At 35.6% G+C, this 19567-nt stretch overlaps 1 protein-coding gene across 2 annotated transcripts in view; it reads left to right on the top strand.

The window, feature by feature from the left end:
- The window catches only part of LOC111147434 (solute carrier family 25 member 40), a 57077-nt gene that overhangs the window by 25846 nt on the left and 11664 nt on the right, over positions 1-19567 (top strand). For both annotated transcript variants that reach the window (XM_022503442.1, XM_022503443.1), the window contains exons 5-8: positions 3942-4048; positions 12859-12926; positions 15025-15149; positions 16139-16312. In XM_022503442.1, the coding sequence (XP_022359150.1) occupies positions 3942-4048; positions 12859-12926; positions 15025-15149; positions 16139-16312 (474 nt within the window). The remainder of the gene's footprint in view (positions 1-3941; positions 4049-12858; positions 12927-15024; positions 15150-16138; positions 16313-19567) is intronic.

Below are 19567 nucleotides of genomic sequence, written 5' to 3'. Positions count from 1 at the left end.
GTATGTGTACTAGTTACCCTGAAAATATTGTCAGGCTTTTAAGTGTTACTTTATTCATTTTTGTTTGAATAATTTTTTTGTTAATTTTTAAAAGCTCATACCTCCTTACACTCAGGCAGGAAATTTTTTTTTTTTATAAACATATATTTTTATCCCCAGGGGTACAGGTCTGTGAATCGCCAGATTTACACACTTCACAGCACTCACCATAGCACATACCCTCCCCAATGTCCATAATCCCACCCCCCCTCTCCCAACCCCCCTCCCCCCATCAACCCTCAGTTTGTTTTGTGAGATTAAGAGTCACTTATGGTTTGTCTCCCTCCCAATCCCATCTTGTTTCATTTACTCTTCTCCTACCCCCTTAACCCCCCATGTTGCATCTCCTCTCCCTCATATCAGGGAGATCATATGATAGTTGTCTTTCTCCGACTGACTTATTTCACTAAGCATGATACCCTCTAGTTTCATCCACGTCATCGCAAATGGCAAGATTTCATTTCTTTTGATGGCTGCATAGTATTCCATTGTGTATATATACCACATCTTCTTTATCCATTCGTCTATTGTTGGACATCTAGGTTCTTTCCATAGTTTGGCTATTGTAGACATTGCTGCTATAAACATTCGGGTGCACGTGCCCCTTCGGATCACTACGTTTGTATCTTTAGGGTAAATACCCAGCAGTGCAATTGCTGGGTCATAGGGTAGTTCTATTTTCAACATTTTGAGGAACCTCCATGCTGTTTTCCAGAGCGGTTGCACCAGCTTGCATTCCCACCAACAGTGTAGGAGGGTTCCCCTTTCTCCGCATCCTCGCCAGCATCTCTCATTTCCTGACTTGTTAATTTTAGCCATTCTGACTGGTGGGAGGTGATATCTCATTGTGGTTTTGATTTGTATTTCCCTGATGCCGAGTGATGTGGAGCACTTTTTCATGTGTCTGTTGGCCATCTGGATGTCTTCTTTGCAGATATGTCTGTTCATGTCCTCTGCCCATTTCTTGATTCGATTATTTGTTCTTTGGGTGTTGAGTTTGCTAAGTTCTTTATAGATTTTGGACACTAGCCCTTTATCCGATATGTCATTTGCAAATATCTTCTCCCATTCTGTCAGTTGTCTTTTGGTTTTGTTAACTGTTTCCTTTGCTGTGCAAAAGCTTTTGATCTTGATAAAATCCCAATAGTTCATTTTTGCCCTTGCTTCCCTTGCCTTTGGCGATGTTCCTAGGAAGATGTTGCTGCGGCTGAGGTCGAAGAGGTTGCTGCCTGTGTTCTCCTCAAGGATTTTGATGGATTCCTTTCTCACATTGAGGTCCTTCATCCATTTTGAGTCTATTTTCGTGTGTGGTGTAAGGAAATGATCCAGTTTCATTTTTCTGCATGTGGCTGTCCAATTTTCCCAACACCATTTATTGAAGAGGCTGTCTTTTTTCCATTGGACATTCTTTCCTGCTTTGTCGAAGATTAGTTGACCATAGAGTTGAGGGTCTATTTCTGGGCTCTCTATTCTGTTCCATTGATCTATGTGTCTGTTTTTGTGCCAGTACCATGATGTCTTGATGATGACAGCTTTGTAATAGAGCTTGAAGTCCGGAATTGTGATGCCACCAACTTTGGCTTTCTTTTTCAATATTGCTTTGGCTATTCGAGGTCTTTTCTGGTTCCATATAAATTTTAGGATTATTTGTTCCATTTCTTTGAAAAAAATGGATGGAATTTTGATAGGAATTGCATTAAATGTGTAGATTGCTTTAGGTAGCATAGACATTTTCACAATATTTATTCTTCCAATCCAGGAGCATGGAACATTTTTCCATTTCTTTGTGTCTTCCTCAATTTCTTTCATGAATACTTTATAGTTTTCTGTGTATAGATTCTTAGTCTCTTTGGTTAGATTTATTCCTAGGTATCTTATACTTTTGGGTGCACTTGTAAATGGGATTGACTCCTTAATTTCTCTTTCTTCTGTCTTGTTGGTGGTGTAGAGAAATGCAACTGATTTCTGTGCATTGATTTTATATCCTGACACTTTACTGAATTCCTGTACAAGTTCTAGCAGTTTTGGAGTGGAGTCTTTTGGGTTTTCCACATATAGTATCATATCATCTGCGAAGAGTGATAGTTTGACTTCTTCTTTGCCGATTTGGATGCCTTTAATTTCCTTTTGTTGTCTGATTGCTGAGGCTAGGACTTCTAGTACTATGTTGAATAGCAGTGGTGATAACGGACATCCCAGGCAGGAAATTTTTTTCAGTACTTGTACATCATGGGGTCTAGCCAGAAAATAAATAATATATAAAACAGTCATAACACTTTTATATACCTAATTAAAGCATAGAATGGTTTAATATTTGAGTATGTGCCTCACAAGTAAGACCAGAATTCTAAGCATGAGGGGCCTTAGAATCTAGCTTCCTTCATAGTCCAAAAGCTGTGCACATTCTAAAACATTCATCCAACAGTTATCTAAGTGTTGCTTGAATATAGTGGTAGAAAATGATTATTTTATCAGGCAGCTTGGTTAATTGTTGGCCAGTATAGTTTATATGAACTTGAAAAGAGTAGTTATACATCTTTATTAGATGGGCAAAAATAGCAATTCCTTGATAAATCTTTTACAGTTTTATAAAGATTATGACAAACTTGTTTAAATAGCAGAAAACAGACTGCTTGGACTGTGAGAATGTTGGCTCAGACAGAAATGCCACTCTGATGAGCACAGCACTGAGATGGAATGAACAACAGTTATAGTTCAGACGGAGGACAGGATAGATAGATTGTAGGAGGAGACTAAAAGGAAAGCAGTTTCCTACATACTTAAGAAATCCTTAAAAGCAGAAGGAGACACTTAGACCTATGTATACAAGACTCATATATATGGTTGAACAGAAAAGATAATTTTGGCAGGCAGGGTGAGTCCAGTAATGGGAAAGGATAGCTATGAGGGAAAGTTGAGGTAAAGTAACGAGAAGCTGATAAATACCTAGAATGAGCAGCATAAATACAGAGAAAGAGTCAACATAGCACTGTTTGCATTGATAGAGAAGAACTTTTTTTTTTAAGATTTTATTTTATTTATTTGACACAGAGAGAGCCCAAGCAGGAGGAGTGGCAGGGAAAGGGAGAAGCAGGCTCCCTGCAGAGCAGGAGGAGCCCAATATGGGACTGGATCCCAGGAAGCCAGAATCATGGCCTGAGCCTAAGGCAGTGTCTTAACCAACTGAGCTGCCCAGGCACCCGAAAAGAACTTTTTTAAATTGTGTATTTTTCTAATTGAGGTGTAATTTACATATAACATTGTATTAGTTTGAGGTGTGCCATGTGATGACTTGATGTATGTATATATTGCGAAAAGATCACCACAGTAAGTTTAGTCAGTCCCCTCACAAAATTAACAATTTTTTTCATGTTAAGAGAATTTTTAACATCTACTTTCTTAACAAGTTTCAGCTATCCATTAGATTTCTGTATATGTTTATATAATGTGTATATACAGATATGTATGTTTAATGTATGTATAATTCAAAAAAAATTTTTTTTTTGTCTGAATTTCCCTTGGGTACCAGATTTTTCTTGTTGTCAAGTGGAGAAGATGTATACCTATGTGCTCATTTCAAAGCAGATTTTCCTCCTTGATATTCCTATGCATTCCCTCAGATACCCTAAAAGAATTTATTTCTGTGTGCATTTGCTTACTACATTTATGAAAACATAAAATTCATCAATTTACTCAATTACTTTTCACCACTTTGAGTTTAGAGGCCAGTTCTTTGTCATTAGGTAAATTAATTTACGTATTTTTCATCATAAAATGTAAAAACAAAGTTGTATCTCTTTTCATAATTTTCTAGTCCACTCATTGTACTTTGAATTTGTTCCTCTATAAAAATAGTACAGTTTTGTGAAATAATTTTTGACTGTTGGGACCTTCTTTGTTAGGAAAATGTTTTGTGTATAGTAACGGACTTATGGATCATCTGTGTGTCTGTGAAGAGGAAGGCAACAAAGCGTGGTATAAGAAACCAGGACGTTTCCAGGGTACATTGGTAAGGAGATTATGTTATTTAGAATTACATTATGTTTTCTGTTTTTATATTTAATCTGTGTATGAAAGATCTACCAATTGCAGATGAATATTAAGTCCATGATATAGTTAGCACACTTACTCACAGTTAAAACATAGATGTTGAGGCAGGAAAAGGGAAGTACTTCTTTGCTTTTAATTAACTTGTTACTTTCATCTATTCATGCTTTTTTATGTGGAAAGAAAAAATGGAGTCAATTTTTTAAAACTTCTTAATTAAAAAAAATTATGTATGTATGTATGTATTTTATTTGAGAGATTACATGCATGCAAGGAGAGGTGTGGGGCACGGGGAGAGAGAATCCACAAGCAGACTCCCTGCTGAATGCAGAGCCTGACTCGAGGCTTAATCCCACAACCCTGAGATGATGACCTGAGTCGAAATTGAGAGTTGGCCATTTTACTGACTGAACACCCAGATGCCCCTAAACTATTTTATTTTAACATATTTGTAGATAATACTCAACTTTAAGAAAAAAATACAGACAGATCCCTTGTATCTTTTCCTCCTCCCCGCCCCGCCCCCCGAAGGTTAACGTCATACAAAAGCAGTACAATATCACAACTAGGATATTGACTTTGATACATTAAAGGTATAGAACAATTCTGTTGCCACAGCATCCTTCCTGCTCCCCTGTTACAACCACCGGATTTCCTTTGTGCTCTCACCTGCTCCTTAACTCCTGGCAGTGGCTAATGTGTTCTTCATTTATATCATTTTCTCAGTGCTAGAACAGAATGATGACCTACATATATAACATTTTTGAATTAGTACTTCTCACTTAGCGTAATTTATCTGGCAATTCATCCAAGTTGTTGCATTTATCAAGAGTTAGTTCCTTTTATTGCTTACTAGTTCCAGGGTATTGATGTGCCAGTTTGTTTTCTCGGTTGTGGCCAGTTTAGAGCTTTTTTACATAAAGCTGCTACATAGATTCATTCTCAGGTTTTTGTGCGAAAGCAAATATTAAAACAACAACAACAAACCACTCACTGGTTTTCTCTGGGAGCACTGTTTACAACACTATAAACCAGATATGTGGGTTTTTTCATCTGTGCCAAGCAATTCCTCAGTTACCAGTGAACACCAACCAGGTATCCTATAGTTTAAGTCAATCCTGACACCATAAGACTGCTCCCACTTCAGATGACAGTCGCAGGCCAGGTTGTCACCTGTGTTTCTGACTAACTGGCTGTAAATCTGAGGGTCCCACAACCCCCTTTGTGGATTCAGTGAATTGCTAGAATAGCTCACAGAACTCCAGAAAACAGTTTACTAACTAGGTGACCAGTTTTTTATGAAAGGATACAACTCAGGAGAAACCAGTTAGAAGAGATGCATAGGGCAGGACTTGAGGGGTGGGTGTGGAACTTCCTTTTCTTGGTGTGTCACCCTCCTTGTACCTCATGTGTTCACCAACCTGGAAGCCTCCAAGCCCTATAGTTGAGGGATTTTTATGGAGGCTTTCTTATATAGACATGATTGATCAAATTTGTTATAAACAACAAAAGATACTCTTTTCACCTTTATTCTCTGAATCTATTTTAGGACTGAGAACAAAAGGCTGAGTATTATAACAAAAGATGCTTCTATTGCTTTTTGTCAATTAGGAAATTATAGTGGTTTTAGGAATTTTGTGCCAGGAACCATAGACAAAGACCAAAATGTATATATATATTTTTTTAATTTTTTAAACTTTACAAAATGTATATTTCTAATTATAAATCATAATATCACCATAAGTCTTTGTTTCTCTAGGATAAATACCCAGGAGTGCAGTTGCGAGGTCATATGATAGTTGTATGTTTATAGTTTAAGAAACTGTTCTCTAGACAAATGGTGGTACCATTTTGCATTCCCAGCAGCAGTGTGTAACTGTTCTCATTCCTTGACATCCTCACTAGCCTTTGATGTTGTCACTATTTTTATTTTAGTGGTTTTGAGAGATACGTAATGATCACTCATTGTGGTTTTAATACACATTTCCTTAGTGGCTACTGATATTGAACATCTTTTCATATGCTTATTATTTATTAGTATATCCTCTTCAGTGAAATGGCTCTTCATGTCTCCTGTCCATTTTCCAATTGAACTGTTTGTATTTTTACTGATAAGTTTTGAGAACTGTTTATAAAATCTAGACAATAATCCTGTTAAGTGTGGATTTGCAAACAATTTTTCCACTCTCTGACTTTTATTTTCATCCTCTTTAAACAGGGTCTTTCGTGGAATTAAAGCTTAATTTTGAGGAAGTTCAATTTATCATTTTTTTTTCTTACTTTAGGTGTCAAATCTAAGAATGCTTTATTTTTCTTTAGATCTGAAGATTTTCTCCTGTTATATTACACTGCTAAAATTCCTCTCTGTGCCCCACTGTTTCTTTCTTTCTTACACTTACTACTCCACATAGTTTATATTACACTATAGTTATCTATGGTGATAGCTCCCTTCCTAGAGCAATTCCTCTTTCTAAACTCTTTTAGACAGAGGGCAGGTCAAAGGTTCTTCCTGAACTTTGTTTCTTAAAAATATTCAGCCTAAAATAGTCTACATGCCAAAGAGTTGCATTTTGTGGTTGCCAAGTTTTGCTCCCCTATAACAGCATAAAATTAAGTCGTTTTTTTAAACTATTCTGTCAGTTTTTATCTTTTAGTTGATGTATCTGAACTATATTTCATAGAGTTACAGATACTGTAGAACTTAACCCTTGTTAGAAAACAAAATTCAGCTGAGTAAATTTGAAGATCTAATTGGCTTTATTCAACAATTCATGATTTGAGCAGCATTGCATCTAGCAAGTAGAAAGGATCTCTGAGAAGACTTTATAGACAGAAGACTTTTATAGGCAGAAGAAGATGGGGCTAGAAAGTTATTACTCTAATAAAGAATAGATTGTTACAGGCAATGTCACCTTACTCTGAGGGCGGTTGGGACTCTCTCAGACATATTACCTCACTAGTGCTAACTTGGTAATTACACATTGACGGATTAAAGGTCACGTTCTTGCTAGAGGCAGAAACTGCATTTAGCTTAGGTATTGTCAGTGTGCTGATGTGGGGTTAGCATAAGTGACTCCATTTGGGGCCTGTTGTCTCATTGTGAACAGCCTGACATTTCCTTTAGGGGTGTTTTGTTTTGTTTGTTTTTTTAGATTTTACTTATTTAAGAGAGAAGGAGTAAGTGAGAGAAAGTATGAGTAGGGGGAGGGTTAGAGGGAGAGGGATAAGCAGACTCCATGCTGAGCAGGGAATAACTTGGGGCTTGATCCCAGGACCCCAGGATCATGACCTGAGCCAAAGGCAGGTACCTAACTGACTGAGCCACCTAAGCACCCCTTCTCTATGTTTTCTCTTGCTGTTTTATTTGTCTTCCCTTCTATGCATTACTTGAACATTTTTTAGAATTTCATGTAGTTTTGGTGCGTATATTTCTTTGCTGAGTCTTATTTTTTGTTTTGGATGTGTTCATAAATGATCATTCAGTGATTTTTTTTAATGATTTCTTTTTTTTTTTTTTAAAGATTTTATTTATTTATTTGACAGAGATCACAAGTAGGCAGAGAGGCAGGCAGAGAGAGAGGGAGGAAGCAGGCTCCCTGCTGAGCAGAGAGCCCGATGCAGGGCTCCATCCCAGGACCCTGAGATCATGACCTGAGCTGAAGGCAGAGGCTTTAACCCACTGAGCCACCCAGGTGCCTGCATTCAGTGATTTTTATGTTGACCACTTTAAAATCTATGTCAGATAATTATAATATTCTTATCTCATTGTTGGCATCTATTGTCTTTTTTCATTTTAGTTTGACATCTTCTTGGTTCTTAGAATGACAAATGATTTTTTTTATTGAAACCAGGAAATTTTGTGTATTATATTGTGAATTTCATTTAAACATTATATTTTAACTGGTTTTTTTGACACTTAACTCAGAGGAAAGGGGTTCTACCTTGTTAGTGCTGGGTATAGCTGGAAGTTCAAGTTCCTTACTTAGCATCCACAGACCGACCGTGCTGTGGAAGACCTCTTTACTGTTGGACGGGTGCGATGATCTGAATGTTGAAGTCTGCCCAAAATTCATATGTTGAAATCCTAATGCCTGAAGTGATGGTATTAGGAGTGGAGCTGAAGTTGATGAGGTCATGAAGGCAGGGACCTAAGGAGTTAATGACCTTGTAAAAGAGTCCCCAAGTGCCCTTGCCCTTCAACTATGTGAGGATACAATAAGAAATCAGAGACCTGGAAGAGGGTCCCTCTGATCTAGCTGGTACCCTGATCTGGAACTTCCAGCCTCCAGAATGTTGGAAATAAATTTCTGTTGTTTGTAAGGTGGATGGTTATAGCTGCCCAAACACACTGAGAGCAGAGAGGAGTTCTGGCTTCCCTTATAGTTTGCACTGACACTGGTGGGGTGATCTCATTCCTCATGGGTGAGGGTGAAAGCCCTAAGCCCTCACTGTACCTCCTCTGCTCCTCTGACACTACCAGCAGAATGCTTGCCATATTCATCTTAGTTATTTTAGATTCCCAGTCTGAGAATTCCAGAATCTCTGCCATATATGAGTCTGGTTCTGTTGCTTGCTCTGTCTCTTCAGATCTGTTTTTTGTCTTTCAGCATACTCTGTAATTTCTTTTGTTGAAAGCCACACATGTTGTATTGGGTTAAAAAAAAACTGAGGTCAGTACAGGTTTATTGTCAGGTGATAGGTTTATCTGATTAGAAGTAAGGCTGTGTTTACTGCTGGTTGTAGCTTTGTTGTCAGAGAACAAAATTCCCTCCAGTGTCCTCTTTTTTGTCTTGCCTGTTATCTTTGAATTTCCCTAGAGACTGCTCAGAGTCTGAGTCTTGTGGTTCTGTCAAAGCTATGATCCCCTGTTGTTCTACAAGAGCCCTGTAGATGTGGTGATAAGGTCTGCAGGAAGAGAAATAGTGTGTAGTTCTAGGACTAGTTCTAGGACAACTCATTTTCTTAAGGAAAATGAGTTGGGTGCTTCCCTTACCCCAGGTTGGTTAGATTTTGGTAAAACTGCAGTGGTTTAGGCTCTGATAATATATTTTACCTTGAGTATAGGCTTTATGAAGGAGAATCCAAGTTTGGGGTATATTTCAAAACTGGTACATTTCTCCTTCTGTTGCCAGAAGCAGGAGGAGATTTTTCCCTAATCTTCACAGTGAGAATCTGGTAGGACTCATAGAGCTAAAATTCATGAGAGTGTGGGGCCCCCTTCAGTTTTTGATCCTCAAGTGTATATATCCTGACCTTTCAGCCAATTGTGATTTATAAAGTGTAGTTATTAAAATTGGTTCTAACTGCAGGCTTCCACTCAAGTAAGCTGTGAGTCTCTGTATCTATTAATCCAGCTTTCAGGGTAGCAGTTTGCTCTGTGACTTCAGTTATTTTATAAATCTTAGAGCAGTTGTTAGTTTTTCAGTTGAGCTTTTTTCTTATCATGAGGACAGAAGTGGCCACTGTGTCCTTCAGGGCACTAAACTTGATGTATCCCAATTTCAATTTCAACCAGTCAGTTGAAATATTTTCTTATTTCCCTGTAATTTCTTTTTTTGCTATGGTTATTTAGAAGTGTAATATTTAATTTATTAATAATTGGATATTTTATAGAATCCTGTTGTTTCTGATTTCTAATTTTATTCCAGTCAGAGGAATATACTCTATAAATTTACAGATTTTTGAAATTTACTGAATCTTGCTTAATGGTCCTACATATGATCTGTCTTGGTGAATATTTTATGTCCCCTTTAAAACCTATATTCTGCAATTGTTGGGCATAGTGTCCTGTAAACCATCAGGTCAGGATGGCTGATGTTTTATTTAGATCTCCTAAGTTCTTACTGATTTTTTTCTTCAATTCTGTCAGCACTGAAAGAGGATATAAAAATCTTCAATTATGATTGATGGTTTGTTTCTTTTCGCTTTGAGTTCTCTCAGGTTTGCTTCATGGGTTTTGAAGCCCTGTTTTAGGGACATACACATTTATACTTGATATGTTTTTCTGATACATTTTTATTTTAATGAAATGTCTTTCTTTTTATCACTGGTAATACTCATTATCTTGGCCTCTTTTGTCTAATAGTAAAACAGCCACTCCAGCTTTCTCATACTGTTTATAAGGTGTTTCTTTTTCTATCCTTTTACTTCAAGACAACAGAGCTGGGCCTTGGTTTTTTTTTTAAGCCCCTTCTCTGACAATCTCTGATTTTTAATTGGAAAACTTAGTACTTACCTTTAAAGGACTTCCTAACATGGTTGGGTGTCAGTCTATCTTATTTTATATATTTTTTGCTATTTTGTCCCTATTTTGTTCTTTGGTTTTTTGCTTTCTTGCCTTCTTTATAATTAGTTGAATTATAATAATATTACATTGATTTCTCTGTTCCAATATCTAGGGAGACAGTTCTCCAAGTCTTTCATGTTTCTACATATCTTGGGAACAAGGTGCTGACTGCCCTTAATACGTTCCTTACCATCTTTTCAAGGATGTTTGTATAGTGAATAACCTTGGAAGATACAGTGTCTCCCTCTAGAGCAAAGGGAAGGTATCCTCTGCCCATTACAGAGGATTTGGGTCCCCTCAGGTCAGATTTCCCCTGCTGTAATAAAGGCCACTGTGTGTTGATGTCATCCGGCCTTCGTCATGTAGTCCTGTGGAAATTGGGGCTCAGGAAATGGGTACGAAAATGCTGATACTGTGGCTGTTGCTCTTCCTGTGAGTAATAAACTGTCCTTTACCTCTTAAGCCAGAGATTCTTGTCTTCCATCAGCTCTCATGATAGTATGGCAGGCTAACTTGTTAATTTTCAAGTAGAGTACATGTACTTAGGCCCCTCATGGTTCTTGACAGGATTCATTCTTTCCTCTTTCTTTGTGCTGTGGCTGCATGTATAGTACATCTTTGTACATTACAAATTCTACAACTCACTGTTAGAATTTTTTATTTAAAGAGTCTTATATTTTCAAAATAGTTAAAAGGAGAAAGGGGGAAAATAAATTTTTCATATATAACTGTATATTTACCATTTCTTCTTTACTTCCTTCCTTTTTTGAAGATCTTAGTTGCTATTTGGCATCATGGCCCTTTTTCCTGAAGAACTTTTTTTCAGCATTTCTTTCATGCAGATATTTTGGCAGTTTTTCTCTCAGTTTTTGTTGTACTGAAATGTCTTTGCCATACATTTTGAAACCTGTTTTGGCAGCATACAAAATTCTGCAACTTAAACATGTCATTCATTGTATTATCTTGTGACCTTCCCTACGTCTAATAAGAAGTTAGCCTTCGTTTGTACCATCTGTTCTCTGGATGTGTTTTGCCATTTTGCTTTTCTTTTTCTGTTTTCATTGTCTGTTTTTATTTTGCTTGGGATCTTTTCTGATTTGCTCTGTAAATTGATGTCTTGCACATATTTGGGCGAGTTTTTGGGCCTTTATTTCCTATCCTGTTCTCTCTCTTTTCCTCTATGATTCCAAATAAATCTGTTTTACCACTTGATGTTTCCCATCAGGTCCCTGAGCGTCTACATTTTTCCTCATTCTTTTCCCCCTCCTCCTTCAGACTGAAGATCTGTGTTTACGTTCAGTGACTCTACTTGCTGTTTCCTTTCTGCTGCTAAGCCCACTTAGTGAATTTTTCATTTCAGGTTTAGAATTTTCATTTGGCTGTTTTTTATGGTAACTGTTTCTGTGCTGAAATGCCACATTTGTTCCTTCACTAGCTACATATCATCTTTTAAGTTTTTGAATATATTTTTAATAGCTGTTTTAGAGTTCTTGTTTGCTAATTGTATCATCTGAAATTTCAGTGTTGGTTTCTGTTGACTACTTTTTTTTAATTTTCTTGTTCTTTTTATGTTTTAGGAATTTTGATTATATAGTGGACATTATGAACGATACATTCTTAAAACTCTGGATTTGTTTTATATTCTTCTAAAGAGTCCATTTTGTTCTAGGAGGAGTTAACTTTGGCTGGATTCACACTCCAAAGTCAGGCTCCTCTGTGTTGGTTTGCAGCTGAAATTTCCACTCAGCCTTTAGCTGATGTCTTATGGGGGGGTTGGGGTGAGGGGTGAGCAGGACTTTGTTGTCATGCTCTGGGATTGCATAATTTATTGGTGAGCCAAGTTTGGTGGCTGATTTTGTATGCAAACTTGGAGGCTTATGGTTTCTGTAGAGCCTCCTTTTCCTACCTAAGTTTCTGAATATGCTGTCAACCCGAATTCTGTATCTGCCATCTCAAGCAAGTAAATGTGCTGTTCTTTGCCACTTTTATAGGCAAAAAAGCTGCAAATTTGCAAATCTCACTCATTGCTGTTTGTCTTTTAACAACAGACTTCCTACTGATTTTTACCTGCAGTTTGATTCCTTTCCAGAGATTTCAAGTACTGGGTTTAAATAATATTTTCCCAGACTCTGTAGTTGTTCAGGAGAGTTAATGTGACCAGTTCTCTGCCATTACTCAATTTCCTTTTTATAATAATCTTTTAAAACTAGGCATCTAAGCCCTAAGTAGATTACTCTGTAGCTGAGTAACATAAATTTCATTCTGTAAGCAAAAAGTATCATTCAGAAATGTTTTACTTATATTTAAAACTTGAGGAAAATTCCATTAATTTTTTTTTTTAAAAAGAATGGGTATAACATGAATCTGAGAAGCTCATATTCTGAAAATATTTGCTTGAAAGAATAGAAGTACCAATTATTTATCAAAAAGTTTATATATCAGGTTCAGGGATATATTTTGACTACTTTTTCCTATTATAATTTTAGGATGCCTTTTTGAAAATTGTTCGAAATGAGGGCATTAAATCCCTGTGGAGTGGCCTTCCCCCTACCTTGTAAGTTGCGATTTAGTATTTTCTCACTAAATAATGGTTGCTGTTTTGTTTTGCCTTATAATTGGCAGAGTTGGATAAAATTGTACATTTGTAATATTGGGGCTTTTTCATTTTCTGAAGCATTGTTTTGTGAGTCCCACAACCACCCACACATTTGATGATTTGTTTGAAAGACTCAGAGGACCTAAAGAAGGTTATACTCATGTACAAAGCAGAATCAGGAAGGGCAAAGACACAACAATAGCTGACCAGGCAGGCATAAGACTTCCAGAGCCTTCCCTGGGGATATCCCATAGGACAGGCTTATTCTTCCAGCAGTGAATTAAAGTGACATATGCAAAGTGTTTCTACCTGAAAACGTGTTTGAATGACAGAGTCTGGGGCTTATATTGGGGATTGATGGCAGGCAAGTTCTTTCTTTGTAATCACGATTACCAAAACCCAGACCCCCAGAAAGAAAGCAAATGTTTGCCAAAAGCCACATCGTTTGTACAAAACAACCTAGACAAGTTGATTTTGTGCTCCAGACATATCGAAAATACCTTATTATAGGGAATATTCCAAGGGCTGCATTCCTTGGAATTGACCAAAGGTAAAACATGCAAAAGGCGCTCCTGAATATAAAGAAGACGAGCAACTAGGCCTGCTGTGGTCAGTCTTTGGTGCACAAGCATAATTTTTTTTTTTCATTTTCAGCAATTAAGAACTTGGTGTTATTTGGCTTTTATAATAAAAGATACTGTGATATGCATACTTTCCCTTTTCTGGATAATCTTAATTCTCTACTAACTAGCTATTGTTTGAGTTAATATGATAAACTAGTAAGGCTAAATGTAAAAATCCCAAGTAATACATTTTTTTCCTTCATTTCTTTTTAATGTATCTTTTTTGGTGGAGTGAATTAGTCACTTTCAGGCATACTTTCTTTTTTTCTTTCATCCATTTTATTTAAAATTTTACTTATTTGACTGAGAGAGAGTGAGAGAGGGAACATGAGCAGGGGGAGTGGGAGAGGGAGAAGCAGGCTTCCCGCTGAGCCGGGAGCCTCTCACGGGGTTCCATTTCAGGACCCTGGGATCATGACATGAGCTGAAGGCAGATGCTTAATGACTGAGCCACCCAGGTGCCCCTAATGCATACATTTTAAAAAGTGCCTAAGGTTATAAAGTTAGTGGCTAATCCCAGACCAGCAGTCTGTTCTATTTCTAAATTCTCATTATCAAACTTCACTATGGAACATTAGACATTTCAATGTATGGTCTGTGAATGTCCCTTAGACCATAAATGTAAACTGGTTTCTTGTTATGTTAATACATGTAACATGAGAGTACCTGCAACTTTGTGTTTGATTTTATTAACCCTTTTGAGAGGCGCCTGGGTGGCTCAGTGGGTTAAAGCCTCTGCCTTGGGCTCAGGTCATGATCCCAAGGTCCTAGGATTGAGCCCCGCATTGGGCTCTTTGCTCAACGGAGATCCTGCTTCTTCCTCTCTCTGCCTGCCTCTCTGCCTACTTGTGATCTCTGTCTGTCAAATAAATAAAATCTTTTAAAAAATAATAATTCCCTTTTGATAATTTCATTTGCAAGAATATGTCATTGGAATTTCTTCAAAGCTACATATATATAATCCTGCAACATTAATTGTAATTTATTTCTAGATACAAGCAGGTATGATACTGGTCCGTAGTTCAAAAATATTTTACGAATGTTCTTGTATTTTTTACTTCAGGGATTTTCATGTTACAGTGAATGTAATTGGGAAGGAAGATTCTTGGGAGACCAGAAACTATAGAACAAATCAAGGAGGTAGAGGAGTGTCCTTTTTAGTCTTTTACTATTTATGACCTGAGCAAGTGCTCTGTGACTTATCTTCACAACTAAAATCTAAACTTCTGTAGGGCAGATACCTATTGTACATCTTTTTGTTGCCTGCTAAGTTAAACACTAATAATTTTAAGGTAAAAGAAAAATCAATCTCGTTGGCCGGTTCATTACGGTTTTCAGCTTATATATAAAGATTTTAGCTTATATTTAGTAATAATACATTTAAGCCATGTGACAGTTTTGTATAAATCTTTTTGTTGGTGTGTTTCAAACAGAGTTATGGCAGTTCCTGCCACAGTTATTTATTTTACCTGCTATGATCAATTATCTGCTCTTCTGAGATCAAAATTAGGAGAAAATGAAAGTCATATACCAATTATTGCTGGAATTGTTGCCAGATGTAAGTAATAAACTTACTATATTTTCATTTTGATTTCTGTTTAAAGCTTCTTTTAAAATTTTGACAGTCACAGATAATTTTGTATAAAATGCAGAGTATTGTAGTTTGTACTAATTTGTTAATATCTATACTCTAGAAGTCATATAGTGTGTAGTGATTGCTATCAGAATAAGATGTGATCAACCCATCCCTGTTGAATCTTGGACAGAGAGTTTAGACTTTAGATTCTAGATTTTAGAATGACATCAGATGTCAAGTTGATGTCATATTGATGCCCAAGTCTTGAATCATTTTCCTTTATAGACTCTGGGATTCAGAGTTTAATCAGAAGGAGATTTAACCTGTGCAGAAAGATACCTTTCTCTGTGCTGCGGGAGTAGTAGTTTAATTGATGTGTAATATTTCTGGAACCGCTCATGAAAGAGTTGAAACCAAGGATACCTGGTTGGCTCAGTGGAGAACATGACTCTTGATTTTGGGGTTGTGAGTTTGAGCCCCATGTTGGGTGTAGAGATTACTAAAAAATATAATAAGATCTTAAAAAAGAGTTGAAACTAGAGAGGGAGTTATATGAAAACAGGCTTTTTTTTTTTTTTTAAGATTTTATTTGTTTATTTGACAGAGAGAGAGATCACAAGTAGGCAGAGAGGCAGGCAAGAGAGGGAGAGGGGAAAGCAGGCTCCCCGCTGAACAGAGAGCCTGATGTGGGGCTCCATCCCAGGACCCCGGGATCATGACCTGAGCCGGAGGCAGAGGTTTAACCCACTGAGCCACCCAGGCGCCCCTGAAAACAGGCTTTTAAGAAATATCTTTATCAAGGAAAAAAAATGTGCACCAACATGTTGGCATCATTAGATATTTGATTTTAAAGTTTGCAGACATTTCAGAATGAAAGTTATTTATATAAAATGCATGAAATATTTTTGCATGTGTGTTTGTGTAGTACATGGCTTTGTTTTTGTTTTCTTATATTTGCTTATTTGTATTAGTTGGTGCAGTAACTGTGATAAGTCCATTAGAATTGATTAGAACCAAGATGCAATCTAAGAAGTTTTCTTACAAAGAATTGCATCAATTTGTCAGCAAGAAGGTGTCTGAAGATGGTTGGATTTCCCTTTGGAGGGGCTGGGCTCCTACTGTTCTTAGAGATGTACCATTCTCAGGTAGGATTTATCTTAGTATCTGTTAAATTTTAGGTGGTGGTGTCTTATGCATATATCACTTCTATTTTTTTTTTTATTTACTTCAATTAGCCAACATATTATACATCATTAGTTTTTGATATAGTGTTCAATGGTTCATTATATATATCACTTTTAAATTAAGTAAATTTCAAGTCCTTTTAGGCTAAAGGTAAGTTATCTTCTTCAGTGACCACCAACTCCTAGTTCAATGTTGGGCTCTCAGATCATTATGTGTCTTTTTCTTTTTTTTTTTTTTGGTATTAGTTTTTTTTTTTTTTTTTTTTTTTTTTTTTTTTTGGTAATAGTTTTATTTATATAAACTATTTTTGTTTTAATATTTCAATTGGATATATTTAATGTGAAGTATACATGATTAATTCTTCTCCACTAATATTAGCTTACCTATAATGCTGTATAAGATATAATACAAATATTCTAATTACAATGTATTAATACACTAATACACTAATTTTGAGTTTTATAAGCAAATGTTTGTTGCATGATAGAGAACACTTTTTCCTTGCTTTCACTAAGTACCCAATAGGTTTCTTAATTTTAAAAATTTTATAATAATGTTATGGGATAGGAAATATTTCTGTTACCAGTTTGTTATAAGAGCCACAGAGAGGTTAATTTGTTTGATCAATGTCACAGAGCTAAAAAGTTCTTCAGTAACAGTATGGGTGCATTTCCAAGTTCAATTATTCCATTATCCCACTCTTCATTTATTTCAATAAGAAGTTTCACTTTACAAAATACAGTAAGCTGATGGAATCCTATCAAATCCATGGATTTGTAATTTAAAATTATTACAAACTTGTACATGACTGCAGGGAACTCATTTGATGAATATTAAACTATTTATGTACTAGATACTTTATACTTTGGAAATTTGAAAAATAAAGTATAAGACTACCTGGCTATTTCTTTTTCCAGGAGAAAATCTCCTCTAAATCATCTGTTCAGTAGAATCCGCATATACAATTTACAGATTTTCTGTATTTTATTAAATTGAACTAGCCGGAAATTAAAATTTTAAATTATTATAAAATAAACCTAGGATTAACCATCATGAGTCTTTATTGGATGAGTAGTTTCTAATTCAAGCCTGACTTTCTGTTTTCCTTCTGTTTCATTTTTTTTTTTTAAAGATACTATTATATTCACATTAGCTAAAACAGACTACCTTTAACATTACCCTAAGTGCAATAATTACTAAGGTAAGTGAACTACTACAAATCAAAATATAAAATATGTTTAAGAGCACTTGTGAATTATGTTGACTTCTACTTAAACACTATTATAAATCGGATAGGAGATTGTGCTAATTATTGAATTGTGGAGAGGGAGAAAATCATGAAAAAGAAGTGCAAAACTAACAAATAGCTTATAAAATGTGCATGCTTCAAAGTTCCTCCTTCTTTTTCCCTGCAATTAATCCTTTTCTTGTGCTCTCTTCACATCTCTATGCATCTATGCATCTTGCCCTTTCCGTTAGTATTTCTCTTCAGCCTTTTGTGTTTAGGTATACGATTTAAAAATACAGATTCCTAGGCCAATTATTTGTCTTTAATTATTTGGTGTTTGATACATAAGAAATAATGTAGTATACATTATGAAGTATTCTAATAAAATGAACACTTGTGAAGTCACCATTCAGTCTCTGAACTATAACACTGTAGTTTTTTAAATCATGAAACCACATATATTCACCTCCACTGTCACATCTCCAATGGTAACCACTATACTGGATTATATTATTCATTTGATTTTTAAAAAATAGTTTTACCACATATGTTATTGCCAAACAATATGTTACTTAATTTTGCCTATTTTTGAGCTTTAAAAAATGCTTATGTTACTAAAAAATCTTAAGACTCGTTTTTATTTTTATGTGAAACTTTTTTGTTTTCATTTTCACTCTTGTTTATTAGTAAACAAGTAAGTGCTATTTTGAATATATTTAACAGATTCTTGGTGGACACATACAAGGATTTCTCTAGTATTCGATTTGCTAGTTCATATAAGTATTTACATTTTAATTATTACATGTCAGGTTCTTTTCTAAAGTGATTGTATAGATCAGTACATCTACCAGCTTCCTGTTCCTTCATTTCATACCCTCATCAGTACTTTTAGTGTCAAAGTTCTTAAGTTTTGTTTCTGTAGTAATTTAAAGTGGTATCTCACTTTAACTTATATTTATTAATGAGGTTGAGCACTGTTTCTTTGGCCATTCATTTATCCATAAATGATTTTCACTTACGAACTGAGATAAATATTCAGCTTTATTCCCCCCTCATATGGCTAGATGGTTATCCCAGCATCATTTATTGATACACCATACTTGCTCCAGCGATTTGCACTGTCACCTGTCACATCAGAGCTTCATGTGTGCATGTATCTGTTCCCTCTATCAGCACAGGCTCTGATAATGCAGTGTTGTCTAAATTACTAGTGCATTATTAAAAATCTTGGTACCTTATTTTTCCTCTTAGGAATGTCATCTCTCTCTATTATAGAATTCTTCTTTAAAGTGTGTTAGTAGAATTTTAAATTTTTCTCCATAAATATTACATATAACCCCTTTTTTTAAGATTTATTTATAGTTTTACCCACTTCCAACTTTGGTAGCTATTTTAAAAGCTCTATTAAAATAAAAATTCCAAATCTTAGGCAGTGTTAAAATTAATTTGCCTATGTTAGATTGTATATAATATTCAGCTACTTTTAAGACTATTATTTCACTTTGCCTATCTTTTGGATTTTCTATATAGACATACATATGTAAATTGTAACTGTTCTGTCTCTTCATTTTTAATCAACAGAGCTTTTTTTTTTTCTAACTATGCTCTCTATGACAGTTTTGAATAATAGCAATGATGTTGCATCCCTATCATTTTTCTCATTCTAAAGGAAATAATTCTGTTGTTTCACCATCAGTTACTTTTGTTAAGTGTTCTTGATGTATATTCTTTTTCTAGATAAAGAAATTTCCTTCTCCCGAAGGGTCTCTTAAGGAATCTGTCCCACAGCTTCCCCCTGTATAAAGGATTCCATTGGCAGCTGGGGACCCTCAGAAAATGTACAAATAAAATCCAACCCCCATTTGAGAAGCAGAGAAAGAAAAGTCAGATAAGCTTTTGATTTTTATATTGTTTGCATCCTCTTGCTCTCAATAAACAAATTCCTTTTTTAAAAATAAATAAATAAATAAATTAATTAATTAATTTC

Source organism: Enhydra lutris, unplaced genomic scaffold (genome assembly GCF_002288905.1).
Source record: "Enhydra lutris kenyoni isolate GAN:26980312 unplaced genomic scaffold, ASM228890v2 scaffoldscaffold16, whole genome shotgun sequence".
Lineage (NCBI taxonomy): Eukaryota > Metazoa > Chordata > Mammalia > Carnivora > Mustelidae > Enhydra > Enhydra lutris.
This window is presented reverse-complemented; position numbering and strand designations above follow the sequence as displayed.